Here is a 19,967-nt window from a genome sequence, read left to right on the forward strand (position 1 = left end):
AAGCGTTGCTGAGGGCTTTAAATTAAAATTATAGACAGAAAATACAACCAGGAGCCTGATGTGCCTCCAGGCTGCTGACACTACGCCCAGAAACCTGGGCTGGGGGCTGCCTGCACCACTGTGCCCATCCACTGCAGAGCAATCAGTTCATTCTGGGCTCTGATGCAAGCGGGTCAGTTTGGATGGAGATGCTCCTGGTTGTTTGCTCTAGAAAACCTCACAGCACCAAGGCAACAAGCACGAGCTCAGAGGAGATCATAGAGTCACAGAACCATAGAATGACCTGGGTTGAAAAGGACCACGATGCTCATCTGATTTCCAACCCCCTGCTGTGTGCAGGTCACCAACCAGCAGACCGGGCTGCACAGAGCCACATCCAGCCTGGCCTTGAATGCCTGCAGGGATGGGGCATCCACAGCCTCCTTGTGCAACCTGTTCCAGTGCGTGGTGCTGCGCTGGGCTCAGGTGCAGGCGGCTGCTCTCCTCTCCCCCAACACGCGCTGTCCCTTTCCTTCTATAAGCTGGAAGCTCATTTTTGGAGCTGAACACACCGTGCAATGAATGAAACGCGTTAACACGGCTTTAATGAATGAGACACGTTGAAAAAGAAGAGCAGGGCAGGCGGTGCTGCTCGGGATGCTCCTCGCATCCTCGTTTTGCTGCAGTTCCTTTTCTTTTAGGCCACGCAGGGCGCAGTAGGAGGGATCTGGACGAACTTCACGTGTAAAGGCTTCCGCTGTGCGTTGTTCCGTTGGCTCGGGATAAGGTGCAGCGCGGAGCTCGGGCTCGGGACGCTCAGCTCCCCGCCTCCCCGTGCCGCCGCTTCGACCCGTCCCGCCGCCGGGGGGGGGCGCTCTCTTCCGCCGCCCATTGGCCTCGCGCCGCGACCAATGAGGAAGCGGTGCGGCGCGGCGGCTCTCGCGAGAACGGCGGCCGAGCGGGGCGGCGGAGCCATGTTGCGGGCGGCGGCGGCGGCGCGCGGCGTGAGGAGGGCGGTGAGTGAGGGCGGGGGTCGGCGCGGCGCGGCCGGCTGCTGAGCTGAGGGCAGAACCCGGAGGGCGGGGTGCGTGCGGGGGTCCTCGCGGCCGCTCGGTGCCTGCCGTGCGGCTGGGGGAGGCTGTGGCGCCGGGAGCCCCGCGAGCCGCAGTTAATCGCCCTGCCGCCCTTCGCCGCGCCGTCACACCGCTCGCGTTACCGAACGGAACGGCGAGGTGAGCGCAGGGGCGGCTTTGCGGTCCGCCGTGAAGCAGCGTTACTCGCTTTGAAGCACAGCGGGTGTTAAAGCAAGGGCGAAAAGCGCCGGCGGTGCGCGGCGCTGAGGGCGCAGCTGTTGGTCATGGAGTTCGGCCCCGCGCCCGCTGGAGCAAAGGTCGTCGTGAGGAGCAGCTGCGCTCCGTTAGGGAGCTGCTGGCGCTGCCGCCCGCGGGTGGTGCGCAGGGCTGTGGATCCTGGAGGCGTGAGCTCGGCTGGGTGCACCTGGAGTCGTGTGCTTGTGTACTTATATACGTATATAATGGGGGTGTTTAGCTTGGGAAAGGCAAGGCTCTGGGAGGCATCGCTGCGGCCTTCCAGCGCTTGAAGGGAGCGTGTGAACAGGAGGGGAAGGGCTGCTTGTGAGGGTTGTAGTGATAGGATGAGGGGGATGGTTTTAAACTGAGACAGGGGAGGTGTAGGTTGGATATTAGGAGGAAGTTTTTCACACAGAGACACGCTGGAACAGGTTGCCCAAGGAGGCTGTGGGTGCCCCCCATCCCTGCAGGCATTCAGGGCCAGGCTGGATGTGGCTCTGGGCTGCTGGTTGGCGACCTGCACACAGCAGGGGGTTGGAACTACACAATCATTGAGGTCTGTAAGGTGTAGGCAGTAAGAAGAGGTCAGAGCTGCACATCCTTAATGAAAGGAGGACTGAGAGGTACAGGTCCACAAGTACAGGAATAGTTGGTGCAGATGTGGGAGAAAGCCATTTCAGTGGTACGTGCAAATAAAGTTATATTAGTGGGCTTAAATTACAAGGCAGATAGTTGGGAAGAGCAAAGATAGACATTAAGAAATCATTTCTAGTAGAAAGCATAGTCATTTTTTGGAATGTTTTGCCCAAAAGTCATTGGAATGTGCTGTTGGCAAACTAGATGTGTGTTGGAACTACCATAGATACAAGTGCTTGTTATCTGATGGCAAATAGCATTGTATGGGATACTGAAATGTCAGCTTGTCATGATATTAAACTGCGGTGATCAGAATTGTCTTGAGGTCACATCTTTAGGTTCCCACCTCTATAAAATAGCAGATTATGTATTCACTTAAAATTATTCTTTATTTTTTTTTTTACCACTGTAAACACATATGTGTCCCTCCAGTCTTTTTTCCTCTTCCTCACATGACATCACACAGCAGTTTGAGGCCATCACCTTCTAAATCTGTGCCTGGTTGTCACTCAGCCTGTGCAGGTAGGCCATCCAAGGGCAAGCAAGCAGTGTTAGTCTTGGCTGCTTCAAGACTGAAGTGAATCAATCACCCTCGATTCCATGCTCCTCAAAAAAGAAAAAAAAGTGACAGTGAAGGGCGCTGTGGCTCTCCATTTAAGAATACCATTTTACAGTATTTTAGGGGACGCTGACCCAGTTTTCACTGCTGCTGAGTCTTTTGGTTTCTCTTCATTCATTCAGAGCTCGCAACTCCCTGATTTTTCTGAAGACAGTGCGTTTTATTTCATACGTATGTGTGTGTGTGCTTATATTGTGATGAACAGATGGGTTTTTATTTTTGTTTTTGGCCTGAGGGAATTCAGGTAAATGGAATTTAATAGCCTGGAACGCTCCAACAAATGATGACCTTGCAGGAGAAGTGCTGGGTTGCGTTTGTAGGTTGTAGAACAGTTTGTATCTGTCCTTCAGTTGTCACTTGTGGCTCAGAGAGGTGGCTGCCTTTTTTAGCGAGGTCATTTATCTTGAGTTTACTTTCAGTAGCTTTGTCTGTATTTGCAGATAGCTTTGCTTTGATTTTTATTAACAGTTTGTGTGGGGTGCATCTGGGAAAACTTCTTTACTTTGGCTTTCTTTTGCTGCTTCAATTCCTTTGCAGTCACGTCTTGATTATGATTCCTAAATAAATCTTTAAGTATTTTCTTAATTTCTTTTGCTGTTCTCTCTTGCAGTTACAGCTCCTTTTCAGCTCAGGTGACTTCAGTGTTATTTTTCCAGCTAGTGTTCCTTGGAGTTCAGTAGCTGTGTCTCAGACCTCTTCTGTTGCCAGATGGTTACAGAAGCTCTACAAGTATCGACTTTATTGCCAGGTCTCCATCATTGTATTGAGCTTGCCAACTATGTATATATGTATTTATTTAAGCTTTTCAGCTGTGGGAGTGTCTTTTAATTGAATTAGGCATTATTTTGTTATACGGGAATGCAGCCACCCCAAACCTTTGCCTCTTGAGTCTGTTTTTAGGATTCTTTTCTTTCCAGTGCTAATGGGTCTGTATGAGATACCCGATTCCTATTAAGCAATTTTAAAGTGTTATTCTCTGGCTAGTTTGCTCTTACAGCTGAGAAGATGTTATCTGTAGACTGAATGTGGGCAGTTCAGTGTTGACTGTGGAGGCAGTTGAGTCACCAATCCTACCAAGCAGTAAGGAAAGATTTATGACACTCTTGTTTATGATTTCTTTTTGTGGTTAGTACATGTAGTGCTTGTATACTATAAAATACATTTGTATTTAAGAAGTGCTGGACCTCTGTGTGCTGCATGGGTGATCTAAAAGTCCAACATGTGTTTGATTTTATTAGCATTGCTGTGAGCAGGCTGCAGAGCTTTTGACATGGTTCTGCACCACATCCTTATCTCTAAATTGGAGAAACATGGATTTGAAGGCTGGACTGTTTGGTGGATAAAGAGTTGGTTGAGTGGTTCCAGCCAGAGGGTTGGCAGTGGCTCCCAGGTGGAGGCTGGTGATGAGGGCTGACCCCCAGTGCTCTGTCTTAGGATGGGAGCTCTTCAACATCTTCATAAATGGCATAGACAGTGGGATTGAGCACACACACAGTGAGTTTGCTGATGGCACTGAGCTGAGTGGTGCAGTTGATATGACAGAAGGAATGGAAGCCATCCAGAGGGACCTGGAAAGGTTTGAAAAGTGGAACCTAATGAAGTACAACAAGGTCAACTGCAAGGTGTTGCACTTGGGTCGGGACAGTCCCAGGTAGGAGTACAGGCTGGGAGAAGAATTCATTGAGAGCAACAGTGTCCTAAATTGAGTCCTGGACACAAGCCAGCAGTGTGCTCCTGCAGCCTGTAGGCCAACAGTATCCTGGGCTGCACCAACAGAGGGGTGGCAGCAGGGAGAGGGAAGGGATTCTCTTCCTCTGCTCTGCCCTTCTGAGGCTCCATCTGGAGTTGTGTGTCCAGCCCTGGGGTCCCAGTGCAGGAGGGATGTGGAGCTGTTGGAGCGGGTCCAGAGCAGGGCACTGAGATGATCAGAGGGCTGGAGCACCTCTCCTATGAGGAAAGGTTGAGGGAGCTGGGCTTGTTTAGCTTGAAGAAGAGAAAGCTCCAGGGAGACCTCATCGTGGCCTTCCAGTACTTGAAGGGAGCTTACAAGCAGGGGGAGCACTGACTATTTACACGGTCTGATGGTAACAGGACAAGGGGGAATGGCTTTGAAGTAAAGAAGGGTAGATCTAAGTTAGATATTAGGAAGACATTTGTTACTCAGAGGGCGATGAGGCAGTGGAACAGCCTTCCAGAGAGCTGTGGGTGCCCCATCTCTGGAGGTGCCAAGAACAGGTTGGGTTGGATCCTGGGCAGCCTGATGTAGTGGGTGGCAGCTGCTCACAGCTGGGGGTTGGAACTGGTTGATCTTTAAGATTCCTTCCAAGCTCAGCTGTTCTGTATTCTATGAACACCTGTGCAAATTGGATGAGCACTGTGGGTGTGTGGCTTGTAGGCCTTAGGCATGGGTTTGTGCAGGTGTGCTCTGGATCTCTAACGTTTGGCTGGGACAGGAGCAGTGAGTAGTCCTGGTTATTTGCACAAAGTCTGCAATTCCTGTGATTATATTTAAGGTTTTTGTATTCTGCTTGGAAATCATTGCTGCGTTTCTCAAGTGGGGGGGGGCAGAAAGATGCCTTGGGGTGATTTGAGAAGATGATGGATTCACTGAATCCTTTGGTACCCTGCACCAAGGTTTGGGTTAATCTCACCATCTTTCAAACATCTGGAAGCCAGAGGCCAGGTTTGCTCTACAGTAAATGGAGGAGGGAAGGAGCTGAGAACTCCAGATGTTTTTCCTTCGTAGGTGTTTATTTTACTGCAGACTGAATTGCTGTCTGGAGTTGCCCACAGAAAGGAAACGTGGATGTTTTCACTGTAGAGGGAGCATGGGTGCCTGGTGTCCATCCGTGTCCAAATAAATTCCTGGTCCTACTCTCATGTGGTTACTGTCCTGTTCTTCATGGTAAGCTGGTGTGCTTGTGAGAAGGCACTCGATTGCCCAGGTTTAATTGTAATTAGTTGTGACGTGACTGTAAGTTGTTGAAAAAGTGAGCTGTTTGCCACAGAAGCATGGATTTATTCTTCAAATGGTGACCAAACCTCATCTCTTTTATTGCAAATGATGTACAAAATCTAATCAAAAATATGCTGTCTGATCTGTATTGGCAATAAATACTTTGTTACTGGCAATTGGCTTCAAGTGTTCTTAGAATCTTTAATCATAACAAGTAGCCTTAAGCGTAGGAGATGAAATGCAGAGTACTTCTACAAGAATCCTTATTGGTTTAAAAAAAAAAAGACAAATTATGGTCTTTATTCTGTGGAAATGTACCTTTTTATTTATATCTTTATCCTAAGAGTCCTAAGGAAGTCCTTGGGTTTGCTTTCTCTTTGTGAGGTCTGTTGTGCCGATGATACACGCCTTGCATGGCTGAAGTCCATGTCCACATTTCAGCTCTCAGGTTTTCTGAAGCTTTATTTTCTGCTTTAAATGTTTGGTGTGCACGTATTTGTTGTGAGTGGAAATGCCCTTAGAAAATAGGTTTGAAGTAGTGCTGTCCAGTCTTCAGTTTTTGTTAGTATTTATCTCCCTGCTTTATCCCTACCTTAGTGTTAGTCTGGACAGTGAGTTGGTGAAAAGGATTGTTTAAGCACCCGTGTTTTGTGGTGGTAGCTGAGTGGTCAGTAGCATCTTATGTTGTGAAGGAAAACAGATTATCTACATCTGAACCTGGTGCTGTTCAGCAGGATTATTAGCATGTTTGTTTTTAGACTGGGAGCCCTTGATGCTTATTGCTATCCTGCTACATACTACCTCCTGTTTTGTTGTTGCAGATAACTGATTACAACAGGGAGTTTGCCTAAAACATATGGGGAAATAAATCAGTAAGACAAGTAACTACTGCTTACTCCTGATTTCCTGGGATCTTATGCTCACCTGTCTAATCCTCATGTGGGTATCAGTCTACAGCCATGAAATATCTGAATGTTACGCTCACATTGAATTCTGTTCACTCTTTTCCTGTGAAGGTTTTAGTTGAAAAGCTGCATGCTATAGCTGTGCTGAAATCAACCAAGCCTGTACATTCCTTATAACTATTAAATAGTACTGAAATATTCTGCCTACTTAATAGAAATGATCTAGATGTACTCTGTTTTATTTGACAGCAGCAGCTGACGATCTGTATAGCTGATAGCTTTCTGAAAGCATTGAATGCTCCTAGGAACGTTTTATTTATTTAAATGCAAAGTATTCAACTCCTCTCTCTTTCTCTCTTTGAAGGCATCGCTGCTGCACCAGTTTCAGAGGTTTCAGAGCACGTTGGTCATAGCAGAACACAACAATGAGACTCTTACACCCGTTACACTCAATGCGGTCACTGCAGCAAAACGTCTCGGAGGTGAAGTTTCCTGTTTGGTTGCTGGGACCAGTTGTGACAAGGTGGGAAATTCTGTTTCCATTTGACTGAATTAATGAATGCAGTGGAATTCTATGTGGTAGCATCTTGGCTAGCTTGAATAATAATCTGGTGAAAAGGAGCTGTGCCATGAATTGCTAATCTACAGGAAATGTGCTGCGCTTGAGCTGCTTCTCTTCTGAAGTGGAAATGTGGGTATTGTTTTCATTTCACAAGGGAGAATATCAGAATAAGCTGTTACAAGTTAAGCAAGCACGTTTTTATAAGACTGTAGGACAATTAACTCTTAAAACAATATTCTCCTGTAAAGTTTGAAAGGTAAATAATGCAGCGCTGGGAACCTGGGAGAAAAAACCTTGCACTGTGCAAGGAGAGATCAGCAGAAATGAAAGGGCACAATGTCAGGAGAGGCTTCTGAGCCTTTTAATGGTCACTGCTGGTAGTGTAACAAGAGTGTCTGCAATCCAAAAATCTGAAATCAGTGTTTCTTGACTTTATCATATAGCTCAAGTCTAAAGTAAGAGTTAGTCGTGTATTAGCTGTTGTGTTGTTAGTCTGATTTTTGTGAAGGGCAAAATCTGGAGACAGTGTACCATTAGTTTGTAAGAGGCACTCTTAGCCCAGCATGATCTAGTCTGACATGAACAAGAAAAGTAAGTATAACTAAGCCTAATTTTTTAATATCAGGCTATTGCTTAGGAACTGTGATTCTGAAAGGGCCACAGACCATCTTGTGCACGAGGCACAGTCATAGCAGTTAATTCACAAGTAACTGAACAAACCTTACTCACTGTTGCAGGCTGATTCTAAACTGAGACTCAGATGCTCAAGGTTGAGGCTGGAGACATATTTATCTAGATTAAGAAAGTTAAAAACAACAGCAACAACAAAAATAAGCTTGATTTCTCTGTCTGTGGATTTCCTTATTTGATTTTTTTGGTACTTAGGTAGTAGAACAATGACTGGGAATGTTTCATTTGTTTGGGGTTCAATACCAAAGTATGTGGTGTCTGTTTGGCAATATATGTCATGCTGGGGAAAAAGTTCTTCACAGAAAATGAAATTGATTATTTTTTTAAGCTTTATAAGAGTCTGTGTTAGTAGGACAAAAGAGCCAGTTACTCAGATAGTCTGTAGCAACTGCTACAGACTATTTGTTTGTTTCCTCTGGTTAAATTTTAAGGCTAAAGCTGATTCTCAGCAAACTTAGTAAAACTGCATTAGTTTGGTGGTGATGCATGTGGCCTCCAGACATTGCTGTCAGTCTTTTCTCTGATCTGTAACAGCCCTTTCATCATTTAAACTTCACTTCTGCAAATACAAAGGACAAAATTGGATAAAGATAGCATTGAAAATAGACATCACATCAATGGGCAGTCAGCTGCAAAGGATTGTTGCTGAAATTTGGGCAAAGATTATAACACTGCTGTACGTTCTTATTTGCATGGTGTGCCTCTGTAAGTAGATACTGACTGTAAAAAGAATATAGGATTGTTGTCTTTGATTATGTTAGAATGCTTAGTAATTATCTTGGAGTGAGATAATTATTGGCTGTGTAGCCTCTTGTATGGGGCAATCTTTGCTAGGTTTGTGTTGCTTTGTGGTTCTCTTATTGCCAGGATTGGTTTGCACTGCCCTGTAAGGCGCTGTGCTGTGAGTCAGAAGATCTGCAGCTCTTTCTGTAAGGTTTGTTCTAACTCTGAAACGATGTGCTTTTGTGTTCCAGTTTGAACTAATCTATAGACAGCGAGCAGTTTGCATTAGGGACTAATTAGGAACTATCTCCTGCTGTCTGTCTGTGACACTTGCCACCGTGGAGCTCTGAGTCTGGCTGAAGCCTCCATGTGCTCTTGTATCATCTAATAATGATTGGTTTGTAATCACAGGTAGCACAAGAACTCAGCAAGGTGCAGGGTGTTGCAAAAGTCCTTGTGGCTCAGCACGACGTATACAAGGGATTTCTAGCAGGTGAGACTCGTTCTTATCTGTTGACCAAAGAAGCAGCATTGGGATTTGTGGCTGATGATAAAATAGTTGTAAACTTGTATTTTTATTCTCAGAGGAGCTGACTCCCTTGGTTTTGGAAACTCAGAAACAGTTTAAATACACTCACATTTGTGCTGGAGCGTCTGCCTTTGGGAAGGTGAGTAAATCAAAACGCATCAAACAATTCTTGCAAACAGAGATAGAGGCATTTTTGCATGTGTGCCTGAGAGGGGGTCTGTAGATCAGCCCTGGACAATTCAGAGTTTCCTAAAAACGTGTCAGCAGTGCACTGAAGAAGCCAGTAGCTGCTTCTGAGTTCTCTTATGAGATGAACTGAGGGGCAGTGGAGAGGCTCGTTAGCAGTAGCCAGCTAATTGTATGTGCGTAGGGCAAAGCGTATGAAATGTGTAAGAACACAAAGTACTTAAAGGTGTCTGAAAGCAGTATGAAAATGCAGTAATTGGGGATGAAAACCTGGTAAACTGTTTTCGGTGACTTTTGTTTCACTTCTAATATTGTTAGGATTGTTATGTAGTTTTCATGTTGAAATGAAAGCGTGCAGACCTATTGGCAGCAAATTCTTCTTGGAGAGGAATTGCACCAGTGATGTAGGTCGTGTAGATTAAAATGTCTGTAAATATATATAAATAATACAGATCCAAGATCTAGCCAAGATGTTTTGTGAAGAAAATAGGATTTTTCAGAACTTTTTGTCAAGTACGTACTTAAAAATGTGCTTAAATATATGGAGAGCCTCAGTTACTGACATCAGGTAATGTTGTGGTGCAGCTGAATTAGAGAAAAAAGGACATTTTAGAAACCTTGCCAGCGTGGAATGAATAATGACATCAGCCCTCCTTCTATTTTTACTTCCAATCAATATCAATCCACATAATTGTAATTTTGCTAAGAGAAATCCTTACATGCCCTAAATCGTAGTCGTTTCATTTTTCATTTATTTGTGATCTGCAGTGTCTTAGTAAAGGTTAATATCTTGCTTTAAAGCTTATGCTCCCATCATCAAGTAGTGCTTTACTAGAGGAGTGAAGCAGTGGCTGTTGTAAAGATGACTGAGCAGGGCTCAGGTTAGGAGAGGGAGAGAGACCAAGTTAAGCTCTTGCTGTCCTTAATTTCTCAATGCCTTCTGTTGCTCTTTTTATCCTTTTCCCCATGCCCAAAGGTTCTAAATAATTCTCTAAGCTAATTTCAGAATAAAGGGATATATATTCTAATAGTAATTTTTAAATAGTAAATTTTTGGCTTTTTTGGGTAGGAGAGTAGAGTTTTCCTCCTGCTGTTGTCTCTGATAAATGGCTTGCAAGATACTTTTTGTTTTTCTCTTGAAGTGCTGTTAGAAGAACTCAGCCATCCATAATTGTCAATTTTCCGAGTAAATTGCATCTATATTCAGTTCTAAATTATTGAAGCAAACAAGCCTCCTCATTTAAGATATTCAATTAGGGGGTTACTTACTGTAAGGATCATAACATTCCTAATGTTATTACAGCACTGGGTTCTTATTTGGCTGCTAAAGCTGTGTGAGTAGCAGTCATGTTACAGTTGTATGTGCCTTCTTAATCACAGACAGCAATCTGTGAGCTTAAAATCAGGTCAGCAAAGGTTCCTTTATTTAAATATTCTGTGCATTTCACCTTATTTCCTTTGCATTTTCTCATGTGCAGTGTGCAGATACCAGCATTTACGTTGCTGACTTTTAATCTTTGACTTGCAGAATCTTATTCCCAGAGTGGCTGCTAAGCTGGATGTTGCTCCTGTTTCTGACATCGTTGAGATTAAATCACCCAACACTTTTGTGAGAACTATCTATGCAGGTAAGCAGTAACAACTGCTCTGTGGTGCTCATGCAGTAAAGTACCTAATACTGGTAACTTTTTATAGTCCAGTTGTTAGAACACTGGAATATTTTAGGAATTTTCACCTTACAATCCAAATTGCTTAAAAATCCAACATCATGCTCTCTTTGTGAGAATCCAAGCACTGGTAACTTTGGTAGGATTTTAGATGGAAGCCAGTTCTTTCACTTTAATTAGTAGAATTCAATATCCTTTATACATACTCAATTTTTTTGTTTAATGTATTTTTGATTTGATTTTGTAAAACATAAAACATTAAGTTAATTGCCTGGCATTATTTAATATGACTTCCATTAGCTCTGATTTGAGCTGCCACAGGGTTATTTTCTCTAATTATGAAGACATTGCACTGATTATTTATAATATTTAATTGATGTAATTTGTAATTCTTTTATCAGCCTTTTTTTTTTTGTAACTCTGTTCTGCCCCTTGGTTTTAATTCAGAGATGGACTCCTTAGCTTGTGTTTCTTAATGCTACTGTACAAGGCTGTACCAAAGTAGTATTTTGAGTTATATTATCAGCTGGTGGTTTCGTGTTGTTTTTTAGCTACTTCTCAGTAATTGACAGTTTCAAGATGATTTTGTTTATTAATACCTGATATTTTAGCACTTCTTGAGTTTAGTTTTCTCTGCAGCCTGTGAAAATAACCACCTTATGCAGTCTGACAGAAAACACAAAGTCATGCAACAGTATTATATATTATTATTATTACAGATCTTTCTTATGCTTAAGAACAGTGCTTTCAAAGGTGTGTTTTTCCTTATGAAATGTGAAACCATTTGCAGAGGGTGATTTAAATGTGCTGTATGCTTTAAAAATGAAGTAACTTTTGTCATACTGCAGAAACATGGGGTTAAAAGTAAACCAAAACACTGGAAATGAACGCTTATGGAGCGCTTGGGTTCCCAGTTCTCATCATCTAAAAGTTTTATTTTTGGCAGGAACTTTATATCATGTTTGTGATGTCTTCTGTAAAAACATGATCGTTCTTCACTAGGAAATGTTCTTTGCACTGTCCAGTGTGATGAAGCAGTTAAAGTGTTTTCTGTACGGGGAACATCTTTTGAGGCTGCACCAACGAGCGGCGGCAGCGCAAGCGTGGAGAAAGGTGAGCATTTGTTCTTGTGTTTTGTTACTTAGAGTTTGGTTCTCTTCTGAGGGCTGATGTTCCACACAAGTATTTGTCAGAGCAAATTGATAGTAATTTAATAATCTTAGCCTTTTGCTTTTAAATATTGGTACTTGGTTGTTGTTATCTGGTAGGGGAAGATAAGAGTTGTCGTTTCACTTTCTCTTCGTCCTGAAGCAGTCAGATTCTGCACAGATTATTTGTGCCTGTTTCAATCACTGCCTAAATCTCATCCATGGCAATCTCGAAGCTATTCCTTATGAAGTTAGTGCTGTTTGAATAGCTGGGTTGGTTTTTCACAGCAGAATTGGGCACAAGTTGCAGTTGCTGGCAGCCCACAGCTTTGGTTTGTTTGGTCGTATTGCAGTTGAGATAGTTCGTTATAGCATTGAGCTAAATTAGTGGTAGTTGAAATTGGATTGAGAACACTCCATTGTTGTTTTATATCAGTTTAAATGGTTATTTTAATGAAATCTCTGTAGTTTGGATCGTAGAGAAATCCACAATCTCAGGGTCATGAAATTGTTTAGGTTGGAAAGGACCTCTGGAGACCCCTCTGCTCAGGCAGCGACATTGGAGCAAGTTCACCAGGGCTGCATCCAACTGGGTTTTGAATACTTCCACAGGTGGAAACTGGCAGCAGCTGCTCTGGGCTTCCTGTCCCAGGGTTTGATCACCTCTGCTGTTTTTCAGTGTGGGCCCTTTTATGACAGTGCTGTAAGTCCAGCAGAAGCAATCATTAGTAACGTGCTGTGTGTCCCATACGTCACCTTCGCAGTCCTCACCTTTGTCTGGGAGCCATGAGTACGTGCCCCAGAACCATCGTGTGTTTCCTGACTTGCATAGAAGTTAGTAGACATGCTGCTTGAGATCTGACATTGGCATACTGTGCTGTCTTTGCATTGTTTGCAAGGGTTGCTCCAAAAGTAATGCCTCCTGTTTGATAATGTTGGTCTGCAAATCAGAGGTGGATTTTGGTGGTATGGCAGCAGAGGTTGTACCTTCCCACCAGTATTCCATTATGTTTTGTTGCCACATGACAGATGGCAGCAGAGGGGCACCCTGACAGAACGACTCCTGATGTGGAAGTGCATGGGAAGCAAAGGAGTGGAACTGAATTCCTCCATGTGAAAAAAAAAAAAAAAAAGGCACCCATTGATGCTTCTTGCTGAATGTTTTTGGAGACCAGACAGTGGATGTGAGCACAGTGAGGAGTGGGTGGTGTGTTCCAGCAGTGGCAACAGTGACAATGGGTTGCCTCTGCTGGTGCAGGTTTTCACGAGTGCAGCATAAAGGCTCTTGTTCATTGCTGGTAAAAGGACACAACTAATGTTGCTGAGAGAAAGACTTTTGTAGCTGACAATTTGCTCTATCAAATGATGTTATTGTGCTCTTTGTAGCTACTGTAGTTTCGAAGGAAATAAACAGGAGGCATTACTTTCGGAGCAACCTACGTGGTTGGCTTGATTGCCTGTCTTTTAAAAGAGCCATGGTTATTATTTTGGGTTGATATCAGTATGTTGCTTATACAGCAGACCTTCATTTAGCACGATCCGATGTACATAAAACTTCATAAAATAGTCTTGTACTGCAGGATAAATAACCACAAATAATAAGGCAGGCTTGAAACTCAGAATCGTAGAGCAATTATCCATGGCAATTAAAATCTTGTGGTAGATCTGGCTCCACAGTGAACTTGTGCATGAAGTTTAAACTGAAGTTCGGAAGGTTTGAAAGCACGTGCTTTATCCTTTTTCTTGTGGATCCTTTTTTAACTTGCTTAAAACAGTGACCCCTCCAGCACCTGTTGGTCTGTCGGAATGGATTGAGCAGAAGCTGTCAAAAAGTGACCGGCCTGAGCTTACGAGTGCAAGAGTGGTTGTATCAGGTGGTAAGTAGTGTGCATTTCTGTGATGGTACAGCTCAACTAAATAATAGGACAAGGGGGAATGGTTTTAAACTGAGACAGAGGAGGTTTAGGTTAGATATTAGGAGGAAGTTTTCCACTCAGAGGGTGGTGAGGCAGTGGAACAGGTTGCCCAAGGAGGCTGTGGATGCCCCATCCCTGCAGGCATTCAAGGCCAGGCTGGATGTGGCTCTGGGCAGCCTGGTCTGCTGGTTGGTGACCTGCACATAGCAGGGGGTTGGAACCAGATGAGCATTGTGGGCCTTTTCAACCCAGGCCATTTTATAGGGAAACACTGACTTGGTGCATTTTTGAAATAGGACCTAGAAGACAGTGGGAAGACACCCAACATCTATATATCATAAAGTGGCAAAACAGGAAAGTTTGTTATATGCTAATAGGCATTTTGAGATCATTGTCATAATTGGGGAGCCTCTCTAAAATTACAGAGTGAAGTGTTTTTAGATGAAAGTTTATTTGGTTTAAAATTACTCCTAATGATTGCAGGCAGCCCAAACATGATATAATGATTTTAATAATTTTAAAAGCTGTTATTTTTGTAGTCTGCTCTTTAGGCTTATATCTTTTGTTGGTTTGTTCTTACTTAGTGCATGCAGAAAGATAATAAAAGCCCTTAGTTACCCTACTGCAGAGCTTTATGCCTAAAGCCAGCAGGGGGAGCACAAAAATCCTGTCTGCCTAATTTCAAAGGAGGAGCTTGATGATGCTAATAAACAGTGAGAGTAGTGTTGGTTTGTATATGAAATATTTATCACAAAGAAAAGAGCTAAATCTCACAGTGTCAGACACTACTTAATTTTGTATCCAAGGATAACCAATGCAAACATATCTTTGTGCCTTTGCAAGTGTAGATGATAAAACAATGTTTATGTGTGTAACAAAAAATCCTAGAGCATATTATACTCTTTCTTCATCATCTTTTTGTTTTTTAACTTTTAAGGAAGAGGCTTAAAGAGTGGTGAAAATTTTAAGTTGCTCTATGATCTTGCGGACCAATTGAACGCTGCAGGTAAACTCATCCCCCTTTTTAGATTTTTAGAACTGTACAGAATCACAGTTCTTATGGTTTGAGTGGTTCTTTTTGCCACGATTTTCCTTTAGTTGGAGAAAACCAACTGCATGCAATGTTTCAGCAAAATGTGCTACTTAAAGGTTGGGGGAGGAGGAGGAGCTGCTTGTGCTAACTGCATTAGATTTTACATTTAGAAATCAGTAGAATTTTTACATGAGTGGCTTTGTTTTCTAATTGTTGGCTTCACCAACTAAATATCCACGTGGTGTTTTTGAGTTTAGTTTGATATTTTGCTTTACTGTGTCTGACTTCTGAACTTGATGTAAGTGATAAGATATAAGATGGAATAACGTGTTCTATTAAAACTTGCTGGAATGTTATGGGAAGGCATATATGGGAAAATCCTCTTCTGACATAGCAACAAGAAAAAATAATGGAAATATGCCAGACTGAAATCCTCAGTTTTAAATATATGGCCTTTTGGTGCTGGGAGTAAGGATTTCCTGTTGCTTATGAAGTGCATTAGCATTTAGTATTTGGAAATTTCTGCCACTGTTATGGAGAGGGATTACTTTAAGAGCTCTTTAGAGGGAACTTTCTAAATATGTGCCCTTAATGTGTGGGACTCTTCAGTAAAGTACATATGCTTTTATGGTGGTATGAATTTGAGTTGCTAATATTTTAAAAGAAAACACTGGAAATATTTTCTTTCAACTAGTTGGAGCTTCCCGTGCAGCTGTAGATGCTGGCTTTGTTCCTAATGACATGCAAGTTGGACAGACGGGTAAAATAGTAGCACCAGTAAGTATGGAAATATAGTTCATAAGAGAAGTGTGGTGTTTTCTAGTATACATGTTCCTTCAAAGCGATGAACTAAGTCTCTACTGAACCTAACAGGAAAACCTTTGTGTGTCTGGCATGATACTGTCATATAAACATGCATTTGCAAGAACTACAGCAGCAAGCTGTGATGTAAGTCTCCACTGTAGTCCAAGTTTTCTGCAGACAGTTTTGATAGAGGTTTTGCAAGCGAGATTTTTTTTTATAGTGGCCTATGCTAATCTCTTTTTAGTTTTCTGACAGCCATCATAAATGAGCCAAAAGGTGTCATTGCCAGCATAAACTTTCAATTATATTGGTGTGTGGTGTGGTCTCTGGAAAACCTTCTTACAGGTTGTTTAGAAGATGGCTTCATTTTTAAGTTTTGATAGCTATAACTTTGTTGTTGCATTACATTCTAAGCAAAATTTTTGTACAAGATAAAAATGCAAGGCACCTGTGGCAGAAGTAATCTGCAAGTTGGCTGCTGTGAGGTGGGATCAGGAGAAGCATACTCTAGTAAGTATCTTAAGTTTGGAGAACTACCTGCAGTAATTCTTTCCTGCTGTGCATCCAGATATCATGGAGGAGTGGTTTCTGTCCCCATGTGTCTTTTTGGGTCAGTGGAGGGAAGGGGTGGCTTGCTCTCTTATAGAAGTCTGAGACACTTTCTTTGTTCCTTATGAACCAGTGAAATGTGGAGAATACAGATAAAAACACAATTGAGCATTTGTAAAACAGGAAAGTGCAAGTGGAGCTCATCTCAGTGTGTGATAGAATGAATGCTAGCATGTCCTGAAATGAGGAGATGCTGAGTGGCCAACAGCGTGGGCCCATGTGAATATCAGATGCATGTGCTGATAACCTAGTAAGCAAAAAGTCCTTCAGTAAGCAGTTGTCTCATGGGTGTTTATGGCAGCAGAAGGTTCCAGTGAGCAACTTCTTACTTGTTAATGGTTTAGTAAGACCGTGTCAAACCAAACTGTGACTATTATTTTTCCAGTAATACATCAGACAAGATAGAGCTGTACTTGGAAATCTCAAAGACAGGAATTTGGGCTTCCTGCAGTCTGTTGTCACTTCTTCCCGCTGGGTTTTCTTGATCAGGGTACTTTGTGCCTCTCAGCTCTTCTGTCTTGAAATGTGAACAGTGATTCTTGTTGATTTTTTTAGTTAAGTCCTCATCAAGATGGAGGCCTTCCAATGATAGTTCTGCCGAAGGGCTTAATGGAGACATTTCTAGGCAGAGAAGTGATTAAGCTGTGAATCTGTATGATAACCAACTTTAAAAACAAAACAAGGTAAACAGGATCTGAAGAACAGATGTAAAACATGAGAGTTAAGGAAAACATAAAAGTTTGCAGTTTGTTTGCATGTTGTGTTCTTCCAAAATCTTGGTAGCTGTGATATCAACGTCTGTGAAGCTGTATCAGTTTCATATACAACCCTAACTCTTCTTTCTGATGTTTTTCTTTGGGTATCGAATGTAGAATCCATAGCATCATAGAATCACCAAGGCTGGAAAAGAGCCACAGGATCACCCAGTCCAACCATCCACCTATCACCTATAGTTCTTACTGAACGTGTCCCTCAACACAACATCCATTCCTTGAACACCTCCAGGGTCAGTGACTCCATCACCTCCCTGAGCAGCCCATTCCACTGCCTGACCATAGCACAATCTATCTCTAATCCCCAGCATAATACTTTCTCTTTGCTAAAAGAATTTTGTATTTAAATGTGATCTTCTTTCTTAGATCACACGCTGGGCATTGGGTTGAGTATACAACTGCACCTTGGTCTCAGCAAACTGAGTTTATCCAGTTAATCATATCAACACTAGCACAGAAAATATAACAGCAACGTATACGGAATTGTAGATTCCACAAAAGGCAGTGAGCTGTCACATACCAAAACTTTTGAAGACCAAGGCAGTATGCTGTGTGTCATTTAACTGCATATTTTGAAAGGGCTTGAAACTGAATGTCCTTAGTTTTTTCACTACCTAAATTTCCACTGATAAAGGGGGAAATGCTAATCTGAACGTAGCTCAGCTGTGAGTTGTGTCAAGGCTTATAGGTGAATGTTTTTTCTAGAGCTGAAGGCACATAAACAGTTATGCTGAAATTTAAAGAAAGGCTAATTTTTGATGAAGAAATAATGCTAAAGCTTACCACAGATAGATCATAGCAATGTGTGAAAGTCAGAAGAATACACAGCCACATCACAGGACCACATCAGTGTTGTCAGAAACCTCCCAGACTAATGAATGTGTATTTCACTGTTGTGTCAGTAAGTAATCCTAACTGTTACTATTACAAGGTGCTCTGCCTTTCTGTCAGCAGTTTGATGCATTACTCTCTCATCTTCCCATATCCTTAATAACTATTAAGCAGTGAGTTATCTGAAGTGCTGAAAATGACGTGCTCCTTGTTTCCAATTGTTGGGTATTACCTGTAGCTAGAAATACCTGCAGGGACAGCTCACAGTGACTTGGACATGTGATAATGCAACGTGGGAATGGAATGGCAGGTTGAATTGATACTAAGCCCTCAGAGTTGTTGAGTAGATTATGATTTTTTTTCAGTGTGAAGAATCAGTATCATAATCGTGAGAAGATTTAAAGCTGCAAATTGTTGACTTCACATTCCCAGTGTTCCTTCACAGTCCTTTTGGTTCTTTAGCTAGAATAAAAGTCTGTGCAGTGGAAGAGAGTTCACTTGAAGTAGAACGGAACTTTCTTGGTCAGCTGAAGGTTATCTGGGCTGCTCTACCAATCCTCTAGAAAATGACTGCTTCCTCCTCCTAGAAGAGTTCTGAGAGAACTTGTGACGTTTTGTCTGGAAAACAACAAAGCAGCTTTGCGTGTTGATCAGCTGTATTAACAGAGTCCTGAGTTTTTGTGGTTAGTTTTGATTTCTGATTTACACGTCTGGGCACGTGAGTTTTAAGCAGGGAAAGAATCTTGGATATGAGGAGCAGTTGGAGTTAGAGATGTGTTTGCTCTCCCCTGCAGCTGTTGGTTTCTGTTGGGAAAGTATGGCAGTGTATGCTCTTCTATTAATAGCCTCTGGCCCAGGCTCAATGGAGGACTGGAATGCATTGTTTTTATAGGACTGGAAATGGGTTGTTTTTGAGCCCAGGAGCAAAAAGAGTTGGTTAGGAATTCAGGAGGAGGGGAGGTGCTTTGCTGCTGCCTTTTGCTGGGAGAGTGTGCGGAGCATTGCTGGTCTGATCTCTGCTTAAGAAGGTAATCATCTACAAGATGTGCTTGCTTCCCTTCTGCTTTTGTTGGGACTTTGGTGAAGGAAGAATAATTTTGGTTGTTGGTCCTTCAGTAATTCCCTAACAGACTTTGGTTTTGAAGAGCACAGTTTTGGTAATGTATCACAGGACATGAAAACCTTGCAGCAGCTGTCCTCAAATTCTCACTTTATAACACATGAACAAACTGCCAGGAGGGAAATGCCTCAGGTTGTTCTGCTTAAAATAATGATAGAACGCAGTTGATTAAGGAGGGAAGTTTCACTGTCTTTCTGTTTGAGAGTTAGTCCTATTACAGTACGTGTCCACTTCCAGAACAGCCACAAGTCTCTGTAAGCTTCTCGTTTATGTTGGGATTTATGCTTTTTGTTGTTGGTTTAGCCTGGATTTTTGGTAATATTTCTTTTGTATAATTTTATTCCAGCTCCTAAAGCAGTGAGTGTATTACATTTGTTTCTGTTAATAGCTTTTTCTTGGTTTGACCTGCTAATTTTTAGATGATTGCAGCTCTCTGAGCATTTTGTCTTATGAAAAGGGAAGGCTGTGCATTACTTGGTGAGATGGAAATAAGGACATTTCAGCATAAGTGAGTATACTAATTTGTAAAGTGTTACTTTATTAAAAAATAGTATATTCAGTGACTTTAATCAGTGACAAGCATTTCAAGAGTGTGCTTTTAAAAGATGAGAAACCATTTGTTTTCTGCTATTTTCTATATGCAGTTGTGCATAAAAAAGAAAATTCAGTTCTCAGATTCAGTGCTGTATGCAGTTTCTATCAAAGTAAAAAGGAGCTTGTAAGGATGTGCAGCTTAGCTGGTTTGGGATGAAGATTTCCTTCTTGTGAACGCCTTACTACGAAGTGCTAGTATGTGGAATTATAGTCTCTCTTCAGCTTTCAAAGGTGGGATCATAATGGGATCCTCTCTCTTGGTTTTTTTGTTTCTGTAAAGTGTTGTCATTTCAGGCTGTTATCCTCTGGACTTCAGAAGGATCTCCTCTCTGGAAGTGCATCCTTCTAGTTGAATCTCTTCAGTGTTCCAAGTCAGA

General features: G+C 42.4%; 1 protein-coding gene across 1 annotated transcript in view; it reads left to right on the forward strand.

Annotated features, from left to right (window-relative positions):
- Window positions 1-869: 869 nt before the first annotated feature.
- Window positions 870-19,967, forward strand: part of ETFA (electron transfer flavoprotein subunit alpha) — a 29,903-nt gene continuing 10,805 nt past the window's right edge. Inside the window, exons 1-9 of the mRNA XM_031616359.2 lie at window positions 870-995; window positions 6,770-6,928; window positions 8,792-8,873; window positions 8,966-9,048; window positions 10,624-10,723; window positions 11,765-11,875; window positions 13,686-13,787; window positions 14,764-14,832; window positions 15,554-15,636. Coding sequence (XP_031472219.2) covers window positions 891-995; window positions 6,770-6,928; window positions 8,792-8,873; window positions 8,966-9,048; window positions 10,624-10,723; window positions 11,765-11,875; window positions 13,686-13,787; window positions 14,764-14,832; window positions 15,554-15,636 — 894 coding nt within the window. The 5' untranslated portion in view covers window positions 870-890. The remainder of the gene's footprint in view (window positions 996-6,769; window positions 6,929-8,791; window positions 8,874-8,965; window positions 9,049-10,623; window positions 10,724-11,764; window positions 11,876-13,685; window positions 13,788-14,763; window positions 14,833-15,553; window positions 15,637-19,967) is intronic.

This window comes from Phasianus colchicus, chromosome 12 (assembly GCF_987193195.1).
Source record: "Phasianus colchicus chromosome 12, bPhaCol1.hap1.1, whole genome shotgun sequence".
NCBI lineage: Eukaryota > Metazoa > Chordata > Aves > Galliformes > Phasianidae > Phasianus > Phasianus colchicus.